Source organism: Martes martes, assembly GCF_963455335.1.
Source record: "Martes martes genome assembly, chromosome: 13".
Classification (NCBI taxonomy): Eukaryota; Metazoa; Chordata; class Mammalia; order Carnivora; family Mustelidae; genus Martes; species Martes martes.
Window position 1 is genome coordinate 49,026,462 of NC_137901.1, and position 15,021 is coordinate 49,041,482.

Below are 15,021 nucleotides of genomic sequence, written 5' to 3' on the forward strand. Positions count from 1 at the left end.
TGTCCTCAATTTAATTTCTCTTTCTTAGCAAAGTTATGGCGGGGGCGGGGGAGGTTATTAAACCGATAGCCTGTAGCCAACTGGAGCCAGTATTTTCTTTACTAATTGATAAAGACTTTAGAGATTAAGAATGAGATATACTAAAAATAAGAATTAGACGTGAATAGTTTCCCCAATCTGTTAGGTCTGCATTAAACTGTAACTTTAGTCTTCTAAGTATTAGAAACCTTGTAATAGATGTCAGTGGGACCACCCTTTAAAATACATTTTACAGGGGTGCCTGGGTGGCTCAGTCATTGGGTGTCTGCCTTTGGCTCCGGTCATGATCCCGGGGTCCTGGGATCAAGTCCCCCATCAGACTTGGCGGAGTGGGGACCTGCTTCTCCCTCTTCTTCTGCTTGTGTTCCCTCTCTCACTGTGTCTCTCTGTCAAATAAATGAATAAAATCTTTTAAAGAATAAAAAAATAAAATGTGTTTTACAAAGCTCTGAATGATGTTTCTTGAAAGAAACAGGGTATCCCAAGAATCACAAATTGTACTGAATCCTTACGTCTTTTGGGAAAATGTCCCTTCTCCCACAAAAACAAAAACAAAAAAACAAAAAAAAAACCCTCCTCCCAAAGTCCTACCCTCCCTGTTCCCCCTCACCCACCGCTCTCCCTGTCCTCTCCCTGCTGTCCTTGCTTCTCACCAGCCAAATGCTCGGCTCCCTGGAAGGTCACCAAAGACGCCCGAGGCCAAATCCAGCGGCCTGTACCTGTCAGTCTTTGGCCACAGCCCTCTTGGCAGTTCTCTTCATCACCTTCCTCAATGATTTTATCCACGCCAGCTGCTTCAGTGACCACTGAAATTCTTGACGAAATATTCCAAATCTACACCAAAACCTCCCAGTAGAAACTCCAAATTTGCATTTACATCCATGCACTCCTCAGCTTTAACTCATTCAAAATCCACCTCCTTTGCCCTCCACAGATCACTCTTCCCCTTGAACTTGGTTCCAACTAAAGGCATCACCTCAAAAAGATCTCAGACGGTTCCCTCTTCCCCAATAAAGAAATCCTAGAAAATTCACCGTTTCTCCCATACTTTTTCTGGTTAGGACCATGATTTAAGTATTTGTTAATTTGAATCTGAATGATCAGAAAAGCCAGATGACTGCTCTCCCCATGTTTAATCACTTTGACTTAACCTCTACCCTGAATGAACTGCTTTACAAGGCAGCCTCTCAGTAACTCGTAGAGCTGAACATATGCGTTCATTTCCACATAGACACCCAACAAAAATACATGCCTGGGTCTAAAATTTACATTACTAGAATGTAAATAACATCAGTACTTGAAATAAATAAATGGGATGTATAAGTGAATTGTGGTGGTCACCCAGTGTAATCTATATACGGCAATATGAATGTTTTATGACTCATGAAAATAGAGAAAAATCTCACATGCTGAGCAAAAGTTACATACAAAAGAGTGCATACTGCATGATTCCATTTATATCAAGTTCAAAACTGGGCAGACCAAACCTATGGGGTAAGAGGCCAGAGGAGTGTCAGCCTTCTGTGGGAAGTGCCTGTTTTCCAGGCTAGTGGTAATGTTCTTTTTCTTCATTTCGGTGCTGGTTCTACAGGTGCTTTCAGTTTGTGAAAATTCATTAAGTTGCACATTTACCATGTTAGTATGAAAATGAAATATGTATATTCTGATAATATAATTGACTCTTGAACAACATCAAGTTTGAACTGCATGGGTCCAACTTACATAGGGGCTTTTGGGGTTTGTTTTGTTTTGTTTTTTGCTTTTATTTCTCGCTTTTTTTCTGCAAAAAGCATTATTGTTTTCATTTGGTGCAGGACTTGGGAGAGGGTTCCAGGGTGGTTAAAAAGCTGCCTAGTGGCTGCAGGAAGAGGTTCGGGCAGAAGCCCAGACACCCAGGCGGATGCACATGGGCTCCTCAAGGGGCCAACTTCTTGATGAGTTTCACCTCCTCATCTAGGAAGTGGTTCTCCAGGAAGCCACAGTGATGGGAGTCTGGGTGGGCAGATCCCAGAGCAGGCAGATCCAGAAGGCCCTGGTTCCGATTCTTCTCTAGGACCATGGGTTCACACTCATCTTGAGAGGGCTTCCGCGTGTCCTGAAGAGTGAATGGCTGCAGAACCTCAGCCCTCTAGAGCCACTTGGCTGAGGTTGGGACAGAAGCCCAGGCAGAGACAGGCATTGGAGTCCTGGGTATGCATGTTGACCAGGCAGGTGAGGGCAGCCTCCACCTTGATGGAGTCATTTGGACAAATCCAGGAGCTTGTGGTTGATTGGCAATAAGGACCTAAGCTCAAAAACTGGCGATGTCTAGTCCTGGAGCCAGAGGATGGCTGAGAAGACGGTTCTGAGGTTACAACTGGAAAAGAGGTTGGAGGGTGGTTGGAAGCTCGGAGAAGAGGCATCCCTGGGTCTGTTCCATCCAAACACTGTTGAAGCAAGAGACAGATCTGCAGAACCATCAGTTGCTCTGCCTCTGTGTAGACTTTTTACAGCCCAGTACTTTAAATGTATTTTCTTTTTCTTATGATTTCCTTAACCCTTTCTTTTCTCTAGCTTACTTTATTGTAAGAACACGGTATATAATTATATAATATACAAAATAGATAGTAATCAACTTTTTATGTTCTTGGCAAGGTTTCCAGCCAACAGTAGGCAATTGGATAAGTTTATAAGCTATTAGATAAGTTATTAGATAAGGGGAGACAATGTTATATGCAAATTTTCAACTGTGCAGGGGTGAGTGCTTCTGACCCCTGTGTTGTTCAAGGCTCAACTGTGTTTTTAATAATACAATGCCCTTTTGAAAAAATTGTTAATGTCTATGTAATAAGTGTAAACTTTGCCAGCCTGGCACTTTAAGCCTCTATCTATATATTTCCAGGTTTCTTTTCATCCCCTTAGTGTTCTCTGAAAATTCCTGTTTCCTCTTCTGTGGTCCGCTGCCAGGAGTGCCCGAGCCCAGTCCTTCTGCTCTTTCAATGTCCATCTGCTGTGCTCTCTCCATGTTGTCTTTCCTAGTACTCTCAGATGGGTGGGACTTTTCCCACCTTTCAACCCCCAGAGCATTTTGATTTTTAAAAATTTTCTTATTCTACTCGTTGTTTTGTTTTTACAAATAAAAACTACATATTCAAAGTGTACAATTTGATTTTTTAAAAAATTGAGATGCAATTGACATGTAACATTGCATTCGTTTTCAGGTGTATAGCATAAGGATTCTATTTATGTATAGGGCTATCTTGGAGATTTGAGGGTTTGGTTCCAGACCACCACAATAAAGCTGGTGGTCAATAAAATGAGTCAAATGAATTCTTTGGTTCCCCAGTACATACAAAAGTTATGTTTACACTATATTGTAGTCTATTAGGTGTACAGTAGCATTGTGTAAAAAAATCAATGTGCATATCTTAAATTAAAAGATACCTTATTGCTTAAAAATTCTAACCATCATCTTAACTTTTAGCAAATCATAATCTTTTTGTGGGTCGAGGGTCTTGTCTTGATGTTGATGGTGGCTGACTGATCAGGGTGGTTGTTGAAGGCGGGGTGGCTGTGGATATTTCTTAAAATAAGGCAACAGTGAAGCTTCCCACATCAATGGACTCTTCTCTTCATGAATGATTTCTCTGTGGCATGTGATACTGTTTGATAACATTTTACCCACAGAACTTCTTTCAAAATTATAGTCAATCCTCTCAAACTCTGCCACTGTTTTCCCAACTAAGTTCATGTAATACTCTAAATCCTTTGTTACCATTTCAACAATCTCCATAGCATCTTCACCAGGAGTAGCTTCCATCTCAAGAAACTACTTTCTGTGCTCATCCACAAGAAGCAACTCCTCATCCATTCAAGCTTTATCATGGGCTTGCACCAATTCAGTCACATCCTCAGGCTCCATTTCTAATTCTAGTTCTCTTGCTATTCCCACCACACCTGCACCTCCACTCAAGTCCTGAATCCTTCAAAGTCATCCATGACTTTGGAATCAACTTCTTCCAAACTCCTGCTAATATTGATATTTTGACCTCTTCCTATGAATCATGAATGTCTCAATCACCCAGAATGGTGAATTCTTTCCAGAAGGTTTTCAACTAACTTTGTCCAGATCCATCAGAGGAACCACTATCTATTGCTACTATAGCTTTACAAAATGTATTTTCTTAAATCACAGGACTTGAAAATTGAAGTTACTCCTTGATCCATGGACTGCAGAATGGATGCTGTGTTAGCAGGCATGGAAACCACATTCAGCTCATTGTGCATCTCCATCAGAGCTCTTGGGTGACCAAGTGCATTGTCAATGAGCTGTACTATTTAGTTCACATTCTTACATGGATGTGGCATTATGCTGCAATGCTAAATCTACTAACGTGTTTATAATAGTAACATCAAAGATCAATGATCACAGATCACCATAATAAATATAATAATGAAAAAGTTTGAAATATTGTGAGAATTACCAAAATGTAACACAGAGACGTGAAATGAGCAAATGCTGTTGGAAAAATGGTGCCAACAGACTTGCTTGATGCAGGGTTGCCACAAATCTTCAATCTGTAAAAAATGAAATATCTGCAAAGTGCAATAAAGCAAAACATAATAAAGTGAGGTATGCCTTCATATATATTGTAAAATGATCGTCAGAATAAGTCTCTCAGCCCATATATTATAATGTTTTTTTCTGGTGATATGAACTTATAAGATCTACTCTTGTAGTCACTTTCAAATATGCCATACAATATTAACTCTATCTCCAGGACTTACTTATTTTATAACTGGAAGTTTGTACCTTTTGACCCCATTCACCCTTTCACCCATCCCACTCCTGCCTCTGGTAACCACCAAACTATTTTCTCTATGTATATCTTATTCTACTTTCATAACAGTGACCTTAATATGTACTTTGCTTTCTCCCTTAAGCAGTTAGTTCTCTCTGTGTGTTCTTGGAAAGGTCTAACACAAGCCTACAAGTGCTCAGTATTTTTTGAATTGAATTACTCTGCTTTTCTCAATTTTTCCTTTTTGAGGACATTGACCTCAAGATAACAAAAGGAGGCTAATGGTTAAGAGTTTCTTCCCTAATGTGTAAGGCTGTTGTTATAAATTAGATTCAAAGTTTCTATCTTTTTTCTGTGCTGATCTCAATTTCATAGTGATGATTTTTTTAAAACCTTAATTAGAGTATAATAACTCTCTACCCCTCAATTATTTTAATTAAATCCTAGGTATCAAATCTTTGATTCATAAATACTTCACTAGATGCCTCTCAAATAAGAACCCTTTAAAAAAATATAATCATAGTACCATTATTGTGCCTTAAAAAGCAACCATAATCATAGCAATGACTTCTTTTTAAAAAAATTTTATTTATTTTAGAAAGAGAGAGAGGGAGACAGAGTGAGCAGGAGTGGGGGGAGGGGCAGAGGGAGAAGGAAGGAGAATCTCAAGCAGACTCCATTCTGAGTGTGGAGCCTGATATGGGGCTCCCTCTCACGACCCTGATATCATGACCTGAGAATCAAGAGTTGGATGCTCAACTGACAGAGCCTCCAGGCACAGAGGAATGACTCTTAAGGAAAGTTATTTTTAGCCTATTTCCCTATTATTTTATGTCAGGAGAAGGGAAAGCACTGAAGCTATGAGTTTTTCCTATCACTGGTGTGATCCCTTCTGGGAAAGATGACACCAACAAGGTTAATTAGGATAGTTCTCTTCTCCCCTCCCCAACAATATATTAAAACTTAACATTTAATAGGAAAACTGTTGGCTTAAAAAACAATTTTTCCCTTCACAAGTTTTGTTGGCAATCCCATTCCATGTCAGGGCAACTACCTGGGTAGTCTACAGGTGCACCCGACACTTGAGAGGCAAAAGGACTGAGCTAGCCTCTTACTCTCACCTGTAATTTGACATCCAACTGATGAAGATGGCATAGAGAAGATACTAACAAAGTGAGAGCTCAAAGCAATTTCTTGTGTGATAGTGAACACACTTGAATTCTCACAAGGGAGGCATGGTTGATGCCACCATGATTCAGTCACCTGAGCTTGCTTGACCACAAAGGTCAAACCAATACTCAAAAATAAGAGCTAGAAGTCGGGGAAAACTTACCTACTTCATAACAGAATGAAATGCACTGGGTTGATAAATGAGTAAATGTTATTCCTTTTTTTTTTTTTTTTTTTTTAAGATTTATTTATTTGTGTCTGAGAGAGAACAGCAGGGGGAGCAGCAGGCAGAGGGAGAGGGAGAAGTAGGCTCCCCACTGAGCAGGGATTCCCCATGTGGAGTTCCATCCTAGGGCCCTGAGAACATGACCTGATGCTTAACTAACTGAGCCACCCAGGTGCCCCTAAATGTTATTCTTGCATCTGGCATCTTTTACTTGAACATGTTTATTTAAAAATACCCATAATGTTCAATATTTTTAAACAAAGAATCCACTGCTTAATGGCTAATCTTCATTGTTTTTTATGAAACACTTATTTCTTTTCTTTGATAGTATATTTATCATGCACTATATAGGTCACAGAAAATATCTTCCATGTGTTAGGGATTGGAGCCAAAAAAACATACAGTCTTGAATATGTACAACTTTGAGATGGCTGCTCTAAAAACATTAAGTGTGGGGCGCCCGGGTGGCTCAGTGGGTTAAAGCCTCTGCCTTCAGCTCAGGTCATGATCTCAGGGTCTGGGATTGAGCCCCACATCGGGCTCTCTGCTCGGCAGGGAGCCTGCTTCCTCCTCTCTCTCTGCCTGCCTCTCTGCCTACTTGTGATCTCTGTCTGTCAAATAAATAAATAAAATCTTATTAAAAAATATAAAAAAAATAAATAAATAAATAAAAAATAAAAACATTAAGTGTGATTACTGAGTAATTTAAAATAACAGTTTCATAATCCTGTTTCAACCATAAGACTAAGAACTGATTACAAGAAAAAAATCCAGGGGCACCTGGATGGCTCAATGGGTTAAGCCTCTGCCTTCGGTTCAGGTCATGATCCCAGGGTCCTGGGCTCGAGCCCCGCATCGGGCTCTCTGTTCAGCGGGGAGCCTGCTTCCCGCCCCCTCTTTGCCTGCCTGCCTACTTGTGATCTCTTTCTCTTTTTCTGTCAAATAAATAAACAAACCCTTTTTTAAAAAATCCAGTTGCTGGGAGAACATAAGCGTAATTTACAGTCACAGATCAGTAAGACTGAAACATGACAGAAGAGCTATTCAAAAGGACAACAAAATTTCCAAATTTCAGATTGAAATTCATCATTTATTTTATTTTTTACAGATTTTATTTTTTTATTTGAGAGAGAGAGAGACAGACAGAAATAGTGAGAGAGAGAGAGAGAGCATGAGCAGGGAGGGAGCTTGATCCCAGGACCCTGGGATCACAACCTGAGCCAAAGGCAGATGCTCAACTGACTGAGCCACCAAGGTGCCCCTGAAATTACTGGTGGCTGTATAAGACAGTATCACATTTTGGGGGCAGAACTATATAGGATGGATAATTCTGTATCTGCATGATAACCTAAAAAAAGAACATAATCAGATTGATATAGGACACTAATCACTAGTCTTTAGACTTATAATAATTGTAATTATACGGAACTTTTAGGAGATAAATGTTAGATTTTTGAAGTCTCGTGTTATTTTACAGAACCACGACAATATTTTATTACAAGATTCTGCTCCCTGGGGAACTGAGAACATGGCTGTGCCTCAGAGAGCAGAACAGAGACTCACCATGCTGTCCAGCTGTATCCAGTGAACTTCATTGCTGGAGCTGATTCGAGACTGTTGGGTCTGTAGTGTGTACGGGAAGGAGCTAACCTGGAGCACCAGCAGATTGAAAGCTTCCAGGACTTCTCTGCAGTTAATGACTCTATCAGCCAATCCATGACTGGGTTCGCCATGTGACAAAGAACCCGAAATGACACTGGAGAAATATTGAAAGTCATGTTAATACCTCCTAATTGAAGGGACTAGATACAGAAGCAGACATCAAAGTGGAGATAATGTTTTCATTTTTGTTTTTCTAGTTCTTTTTAATTGGGAGCAGGATTAGAGGCAACCAACATTTAATTTGAAAGAGCAATAATTACACTCCTTCTTACCACTTTCAGACAGATCTCAGATATTTTTTTCCTGTTTTAGTCTGCCTCTGTTATACCTCAAAGTGTAACTCAGTTCTACAGGCCAAGGATACATAAATCTATAGTTGAGATGATCACTTTGGTCTGAAAGCTCATCTGAAGGAGGCTTCTCCATCAAATCAGGATGCTCATAATGGAAATGACTGGTACCCCAGAGAAGCCCCCAAACTGTGAGGGATCCCCTCTGTGTTAATGTCACTCTCTTTCCTCCCTTGAGCATGTTAGACTATGGGGAGGCTACAGAGGGACCACTTAACCCCTTCCTCCACATGACCAAAATTTTTATATCTGAATCATTTTCAGAGCTGTTCAGTTTGGATGTACTAGGTTGCTACGCAGCCTCAAAACCACATTTTTTTTTTCATCAAAGAAATAATCTCAGTGCCCTGGGGAATTAAATATGGAGTGATCCAATATACATCCTCAGAATTATTACCCCAAACTTTCAAAGATGAGGTACATCAGGTGACCGAGCTATTTTTGCTCATAGAAGACTAGGAGTAACTGAACAGCATCTGGGCAACCTTCCTTCCTCCCTCCCTCCCTCCCTCCCTTCCTTTTTCTTTTACTTTTCTTACTTTCTTCCTATTTCTCACTCCTTCCCTCCCTCCCTCTCTCCCCTTCCTCTTTCTCTCTTTTTTCTTTCTTTTTCTTCCTTCCTTCTTCTTTGTTTTCTTTCTTTCTTCCCTTCCTTCTTTCCTTCCCTCCCTCCCTTCCTCCCTTTCAATCTCCTTTTTTCCTCCTTCCTTCCTTCCTTCCTCCCTCCCTTTCTTTCCCTCCTTCCTTCCTTCCCTCTCTCCCTTCCTCCCTCTCAATTTTCTTCTTTTTTTCTTCTTCCTGCCTTCCTTCCTTCCTCCATCCCTCCCTCACTTACTTTCTTTCTTTCCTTCCTTCTTTCTAACATGCTATGCAAGATCTTATTTATGCCTGCATACAGCTTTAGAGTTCAGATTGTAGAATTCCAAACACATTCTGGCTTCTCAACAAGTGCTTTTGCAATTCTGATATTTCTACAATAGACCCCAAATCTTTCATATGCTTAACCTCAGTGTGTCCAAAGAAAGGAAAACCTATGAACACTCGATGATGCCCGAACTTGCCTTTTTAATCCATAAGATGAAAGATACACCCTAACAGATAATTACGGTAATTTGGCCTGGGAGCAAACCTGGCTCCATCATGCCACATTTACTAGCCTTTCCCTGTAAACCCACCTGAGAAATAGGATATTCTCTTGTTTAAACTGGTAAATTGGGGAAAGTTTCAGATTTGCTCTAACATCTTTTTTCTTTTTTTAATTTCTAGAGTTTATTATTTTTTTTTTAAAGTAATCTCTATACCCAGCATGGGGCTCAAACTCACAAAGTCAAGATCAAGAGTCATATGTTCTTCCGACAGCAGGCACCCCTGCTCTCAGATCTTCAAGTGGCATCTTTACTACTGTTCAAGGTGTCCAGGTAGAGCGAAAGGCAAGGAAGAGGAACAACAGGAGAAGAGGAAAGAAGAGAAGAGGAAGGGGGGAAAGGGGAAAAGGACTGGGAAGGAAGAGTGGAGAAAGGAAAGCACATGGCCCTTCTGGGAGCTCATGAACATCAACCCTCCTGCTGCGCCCCTTCTCTGAGACAGCTGAGTTCTAGAATACCCTGAAGACAGCTTTTTAACGGGTTGGTTTCTTTCTTTCTTTCTTTTTTTTTTTTTAAAGATTTTATTTATTTATTTGACAGACAGAGATCACAAGTAGGCAGAGAACCAGGCAGAGAGAGAGGAGGAAGCAGGCTCCCTGCTGAGCAGAGAGCCCAGTGCAGGACTCGATCCCAGGACCCCGGGATCATGACCTGAGCCAAAGGCAGAGGCTTAGCCCACTGAGCCACCCAGGTGTCCCAGGTTTCTTTCTTTCTTTCTCTCTCTCTCTCCCTTCCTTTCTTCCTCCCTCCCTCCCTCTCTACCTCCTTCCCTCCTTCCGTCTTTCCTTTCTTTCTTGAAAGATACATTTTTTTTAAATTTGAGAGAGAGAGAGGGAGCCCATGAGGAGGGGGAGGGTCAGAGATAGAGGGAAAGAGAGAAATTTAAGCAGACTCTCCACTGAGCAGAGGAGCTCAAGGCCAAGGCCAGGCTCAACCTCAGGACCCTAAGATCATGACTCTGAAATCATAGCTCTGAGATCACGATCTGAAACTCATGGGCTGAAACCGTGAGTTGGCCATTTAACTGACTGTGCCACCCAGGTCCCCTTTAACAGGGATTTCTAAATTCACTCACAATATAGTTAAAATGAAATCAACACTAAATTGGTAGGGAAAGTTGAGAGCACAGTGAAGGAATAGGAATAAGTTACCAGTAAGAAGATGTCAAGTGTTAGGGTCTCTGGGCTTTTTGGGAATTTGTATAAAACCATTGCTGTGCTAGAAGAAAAGCTATATTTGCTCACTCTGAAGCAATCACCTCGTTAGTTCCACATGGGAGTTGTCATGAACCAGCACAAACAGTGTGTACGGGTTCTGTTTTACCCTTCTCATAAAAACTTCAAACTTGGTTTGAATCTCATTGTCTAGACGAACAACATATTTCTCTGCTCTCTGATAAGCTGTCCCATTTTCCTCCAGACCCAAGTCTACAAGGACACCTGCCAAGAAGAAAAAAGGTGTTTATCTTTTCACACATACATATATAAATGAAATAAACTGAAGTTCAATGTCAACTGATATACCAGGTAGTAGCCGTATGTATCGGTTTTTACAGAGCAGATACTTCTCTTGTATATTCCCCACCAGAATTTTGATGAGGAAATATCAGATTTCTTTTTCCTTAGACACCCCTCCCCACCCCACCTCCTATACCTCACACAAAGGGCAACAGGGAATGAACAACTTGATACACTAAGAAGAAGCCGTGGAATGTAAGAAGGCTATGTCTAATTAAATTCTATTTGTATTGAAATGTTGCTACTGACAGTTACCATAGGCGACTCAGAACTATAGCTCTTGACCAGATTAATATAATCACATAAGCCTTCTTTACCCCCAAATTTAGCAACAAAACATATATAAGAGAAAGGAAAATAATGTAAGATGTCCAAATATACCATAAGTAGACTGGGAGCTTTTTTAGGTAATATTTTACTCATTTTATATAGTGAGAGTTTTGCATAATATCTAGAGTATGGGCAGTCCTCAATGAATGTTGGAATATGTACCAAATTAATAAAATGAACGGAATTACCCAAGATTACTATATTCTCAAAATATTAGAAATGGAAACTTCTGTACTGTATCATTATCTCTGTCTAGAATATAATTACTTCTATATTCAAACATCTAAAAAGTTTGAGGCACATGAAGGTGTTGCTGGGATCATCAGTTAACACAAAATCCCCCTTCCAAATGAAGAGACAAAATGATAAATATGTGAGGTGAAGGATGTGTCAACTAACCATATTGTACGAACATTTTACAATATGAAGAAGTGTCAAATCCTCAAGGTGTACACTGTACACCTTAAACTTACACAACGTTATATGGCAATTATATCTCAATGAAGCTAGAGGAAAAAACCCCAAACCAAGGGCAATCTCCTTTTCCAGACCTTTAGCTACATTGGGGGAAGGACTAACCACCCCCGCCCCCCCGCCTTGAAATGAGAGCCTTGTGACTCAAGCCCACAGCCCTTCAAGAAGGAGAAGGAACAAGAAGGCTAATTTGGGGGTTAGATATGTTATGGAGGCCTTGAGGATCAGCTTGGTCTCCCAAAGCCAGAGGGTATCTATTCAGCATGTAATATCAGCCAAATCCCCACCAGCCACAACTATGTGAAAAAAAAAATTAAAAAGAAACAAGTTAATTTAAGAGACTTTTATAGAGTTATGTTGACTTAGTTTTATCTAGCTTTTCTTTTCAGATAAAATCAGCTCAATTACAACTCTACACAATTAACATCTAGACACTGTAATAGTAATAGTTCTAAATGGTATAAAAGAAAACAGGAAGAATGTTTTACCATATGGAAAATTCATTATACAAGAAAAAGTGAACGGAAAGATCATTTTGCTTTCAAACATTTTTCATGAGAAGATTTTACCCAGACATTGTTTTCAATTTCCACCCAAATGTAGCCAAATGTTACTGTGACTATACCTGAAAGCAATCACACATGTAATGTGGCAGGTATCCTGATTTTTCTGAAAGTGGATTGCTTGTAAAATTCATTCAACATTCCATAGTGGTTTACTGAGCATATCAGGTACCATGTGAGGTATTGTGCTAGTCATTGGGATGCACAGGAAAGCAAGACAAAGGTCTTAACCTCATGGAGCTTATGATGGAGAAGACGGATAATTTTGACAAGTGTCACGATGGGAGACAAGGACATACTATGGGAGGAGGTGACAGAGGAGGTGAGCAGAGAAATAGAGAACCGACTTAATCTCTGGGTGTTTCTGTTTCCTTAATCTGTATAATAGGGAGAAGAGTGCCAGTTGAAAATAAGTCTATATTTCCTAAGTTTATCCCTAGGAAATAAGCAGTGCAAGCTAATGGTAACTTACTAGAAAAGACCATAAGTAATTCATAAAGAATAAAAATATTTCTTATGGATAATTAAGAGTTGACTACATTTCAGAACAAATGAATAAAGACCTTTGACAGGTCAATTTCACACATGCCCTAATGGAAAGACAAAGTTCCATGAATCTAAGAGGTTGTTCTCTTAGATATGACATGTGACTATGTGGCCATCTGGCACTGCAGGGGTGAATATGGGTGGGGAGCAGGCACATCATAGATACTTGACATTTTAATTTCTAACTGGGCATTTTTAGCAGGTAATCCTTACCTTTAAAGTTTGTTTTAGACTTGCTTTTATTTTTAAGTATTGTTTCTTTCCTGGTTATGAAAGTGAAAGATACTCATCTTGGAAAAACTGGAAAGTATAGAGATATATTAAAAAGAAAAATTCATCCATAATTTTTTAACTCAAAATAAGCTACTGTGAACATTTCTGCGCATTCCTTCCTGTGTCTTTTCCTACGCGTATCATGCTACCTAACATTTTGTAATTGTATTTCCTGATATTTTTCACTTATAACTATAAAATAAGAAACAAATGATCACTGTTTATTAATAATATGTCTGTGTAGAAAATGCAAAACAATCCACAGATAAATAAAACACAAGAATTTGGTTAAGTTGGGGTATCTGGGTGGCTCAGTGGGTTAAGCCTCTGCCTCTGCTCGAGTCCTAATCTCAGGGGCCTGGGATGGAGCCCCGCATCAGGCTTTCTGCTCACCAGGGAGCCTGCTCCCCGCTCTCTCTCTGCCTGCCTCTCTGCCTACTTGTAATCTCTGTCAAATAAATGAATAAAATCTTAAAAAAAAAAAAGAATTTGGTTAAGTTAATAGAGTCAATATCAATTTATAAAAATCGACTGCATTTCTATACACTAGCTGTAAGCAATTAAGAAGTATATATGTTTTTAAAAAAACATTTGCAATAACATAAAAATATTAAGTATAGGAATAAAGGTGTATAAGATCTCTATAAAGAAAATGATGAAACTATTAATGACATTAAAGAAGACCTAAACAGAACTATATCATAGAAACAACCAAATGTCTATCAGTAGTAAACTGTTTAAAATTGTGTAATATATTCATGTAATAGAATATTAAAAAGCAGTAAAATGAATGAATTACAGTTACACATAACAACAGGATCAATCTCAGGGATGTAATGTTGAGTGTAAAAAGTAAATTACAGACACATGCATAGATTCCATTTACAAAAGTTCTAAAGGTTGTGAAATTTAGCAATATATTGTTTAGGAGTTATTGTGTTTGTATATTAATATAGTTATGATAATATAAATTAACATATAATGTTTAGGAGTTAGCAAAACTATAAATAAAACAAAGGAATAATAAACAGAAAATTCAGAGTAACGGTTACCTTTGAAAGAAGAAAAACATTGACATTGGGAAGGAAAACAAGACTCCAGTGTTCCTTATTTTAATGGGTATGTAAATGTTCACTATATTGTGATTTATAATATCTTTCATAAATTTTATAAATTTGATTTATTCACTCTTTAAAATTTCTTAAAAGAGAAGAATACAAATATCCATCCATGTTTTAGAAACTACTTGAAAACATAAATAACTATACTGAATTTTATTTGATGGACATATCATCAATGAAAAGTGACTATTTCCCTTTCATTTTCTATTTTGGATATTATAGAAAAGACCAGTGTAATACACTTCAATTAGATTCACCAATTGTTAATATTTTGTTGCATTTGCTTTTTCTCTTTATTACTTTTTATTTGTTATCATCACTGCTGGATAATTTGGTAGTAACATATCACAATATTCACCCCTAAATACTGTAATATGTATTTAATAAAAGCAAAGGCAGTTTCCTATATAACTTCATTATCTCCTAGGAATTAAACCAACACTGATATAATATTCTCTAACACCAACCCCCATTTGAGTTTCACCAACTCAAATGTCCCAGGGCTGTGTTTTTTCTTTTTCTTTTTAGATCTAGGATCTAATCAAGAATTAAGCACTGCACTTGTTTGCCGTGTTTCTTTTTTCATAATTAAAAGATCAGGGCGCCTGGGTGGCTCAGTGGGTTAAAGCCTCTGCCTTCGGCTCAGGTCATGATCCCAGAGTCCTGGGATCGAGCCCCGCATCCGGCTCTCTGCTCGGCGGGGAGCCTGCCTCCTCCTCTCTCTCTGCCTGCCTCCCTGCCCATTTGTGTGATCTGTCTGTCAAATAAATAAAAATTTAAAAAAAAAATCTAAAAAAAAAAAAAAATCTCCCCTGCTTTTTTTT

At 38.9% G+C, this 15,021-nt stretch overlaps 1 protein-coding gene across 1 annotated transcript in view; it reads right to left on the reverse strand.

Moving 5' to 3' along the window:
• The window catches only part of GREB1L (GREB1 like retinoic acid receptor coactivator), a 141,917-nt gene that overhangs the window by 41,112 nt on the left and 85,784 nt on the right, over positions 1–15,021 (reverse strand). The window contains exons 17-18 of the mRNA XM_080821095.1: positions 10,632–10,812; positions 7,780–7,972 (exon numbers count right to left, since the gene is read on the reverse strand). Of these exons, the coding sequence (XP_080677221.1) occupies positions 7,780–7,972; positions 10,632–10,812 (374 nt within the window). The remainder of the gene's footprint in view (positions 1–7,779; positions 7,973–10,631; positions 10,813–15,021) is intronic.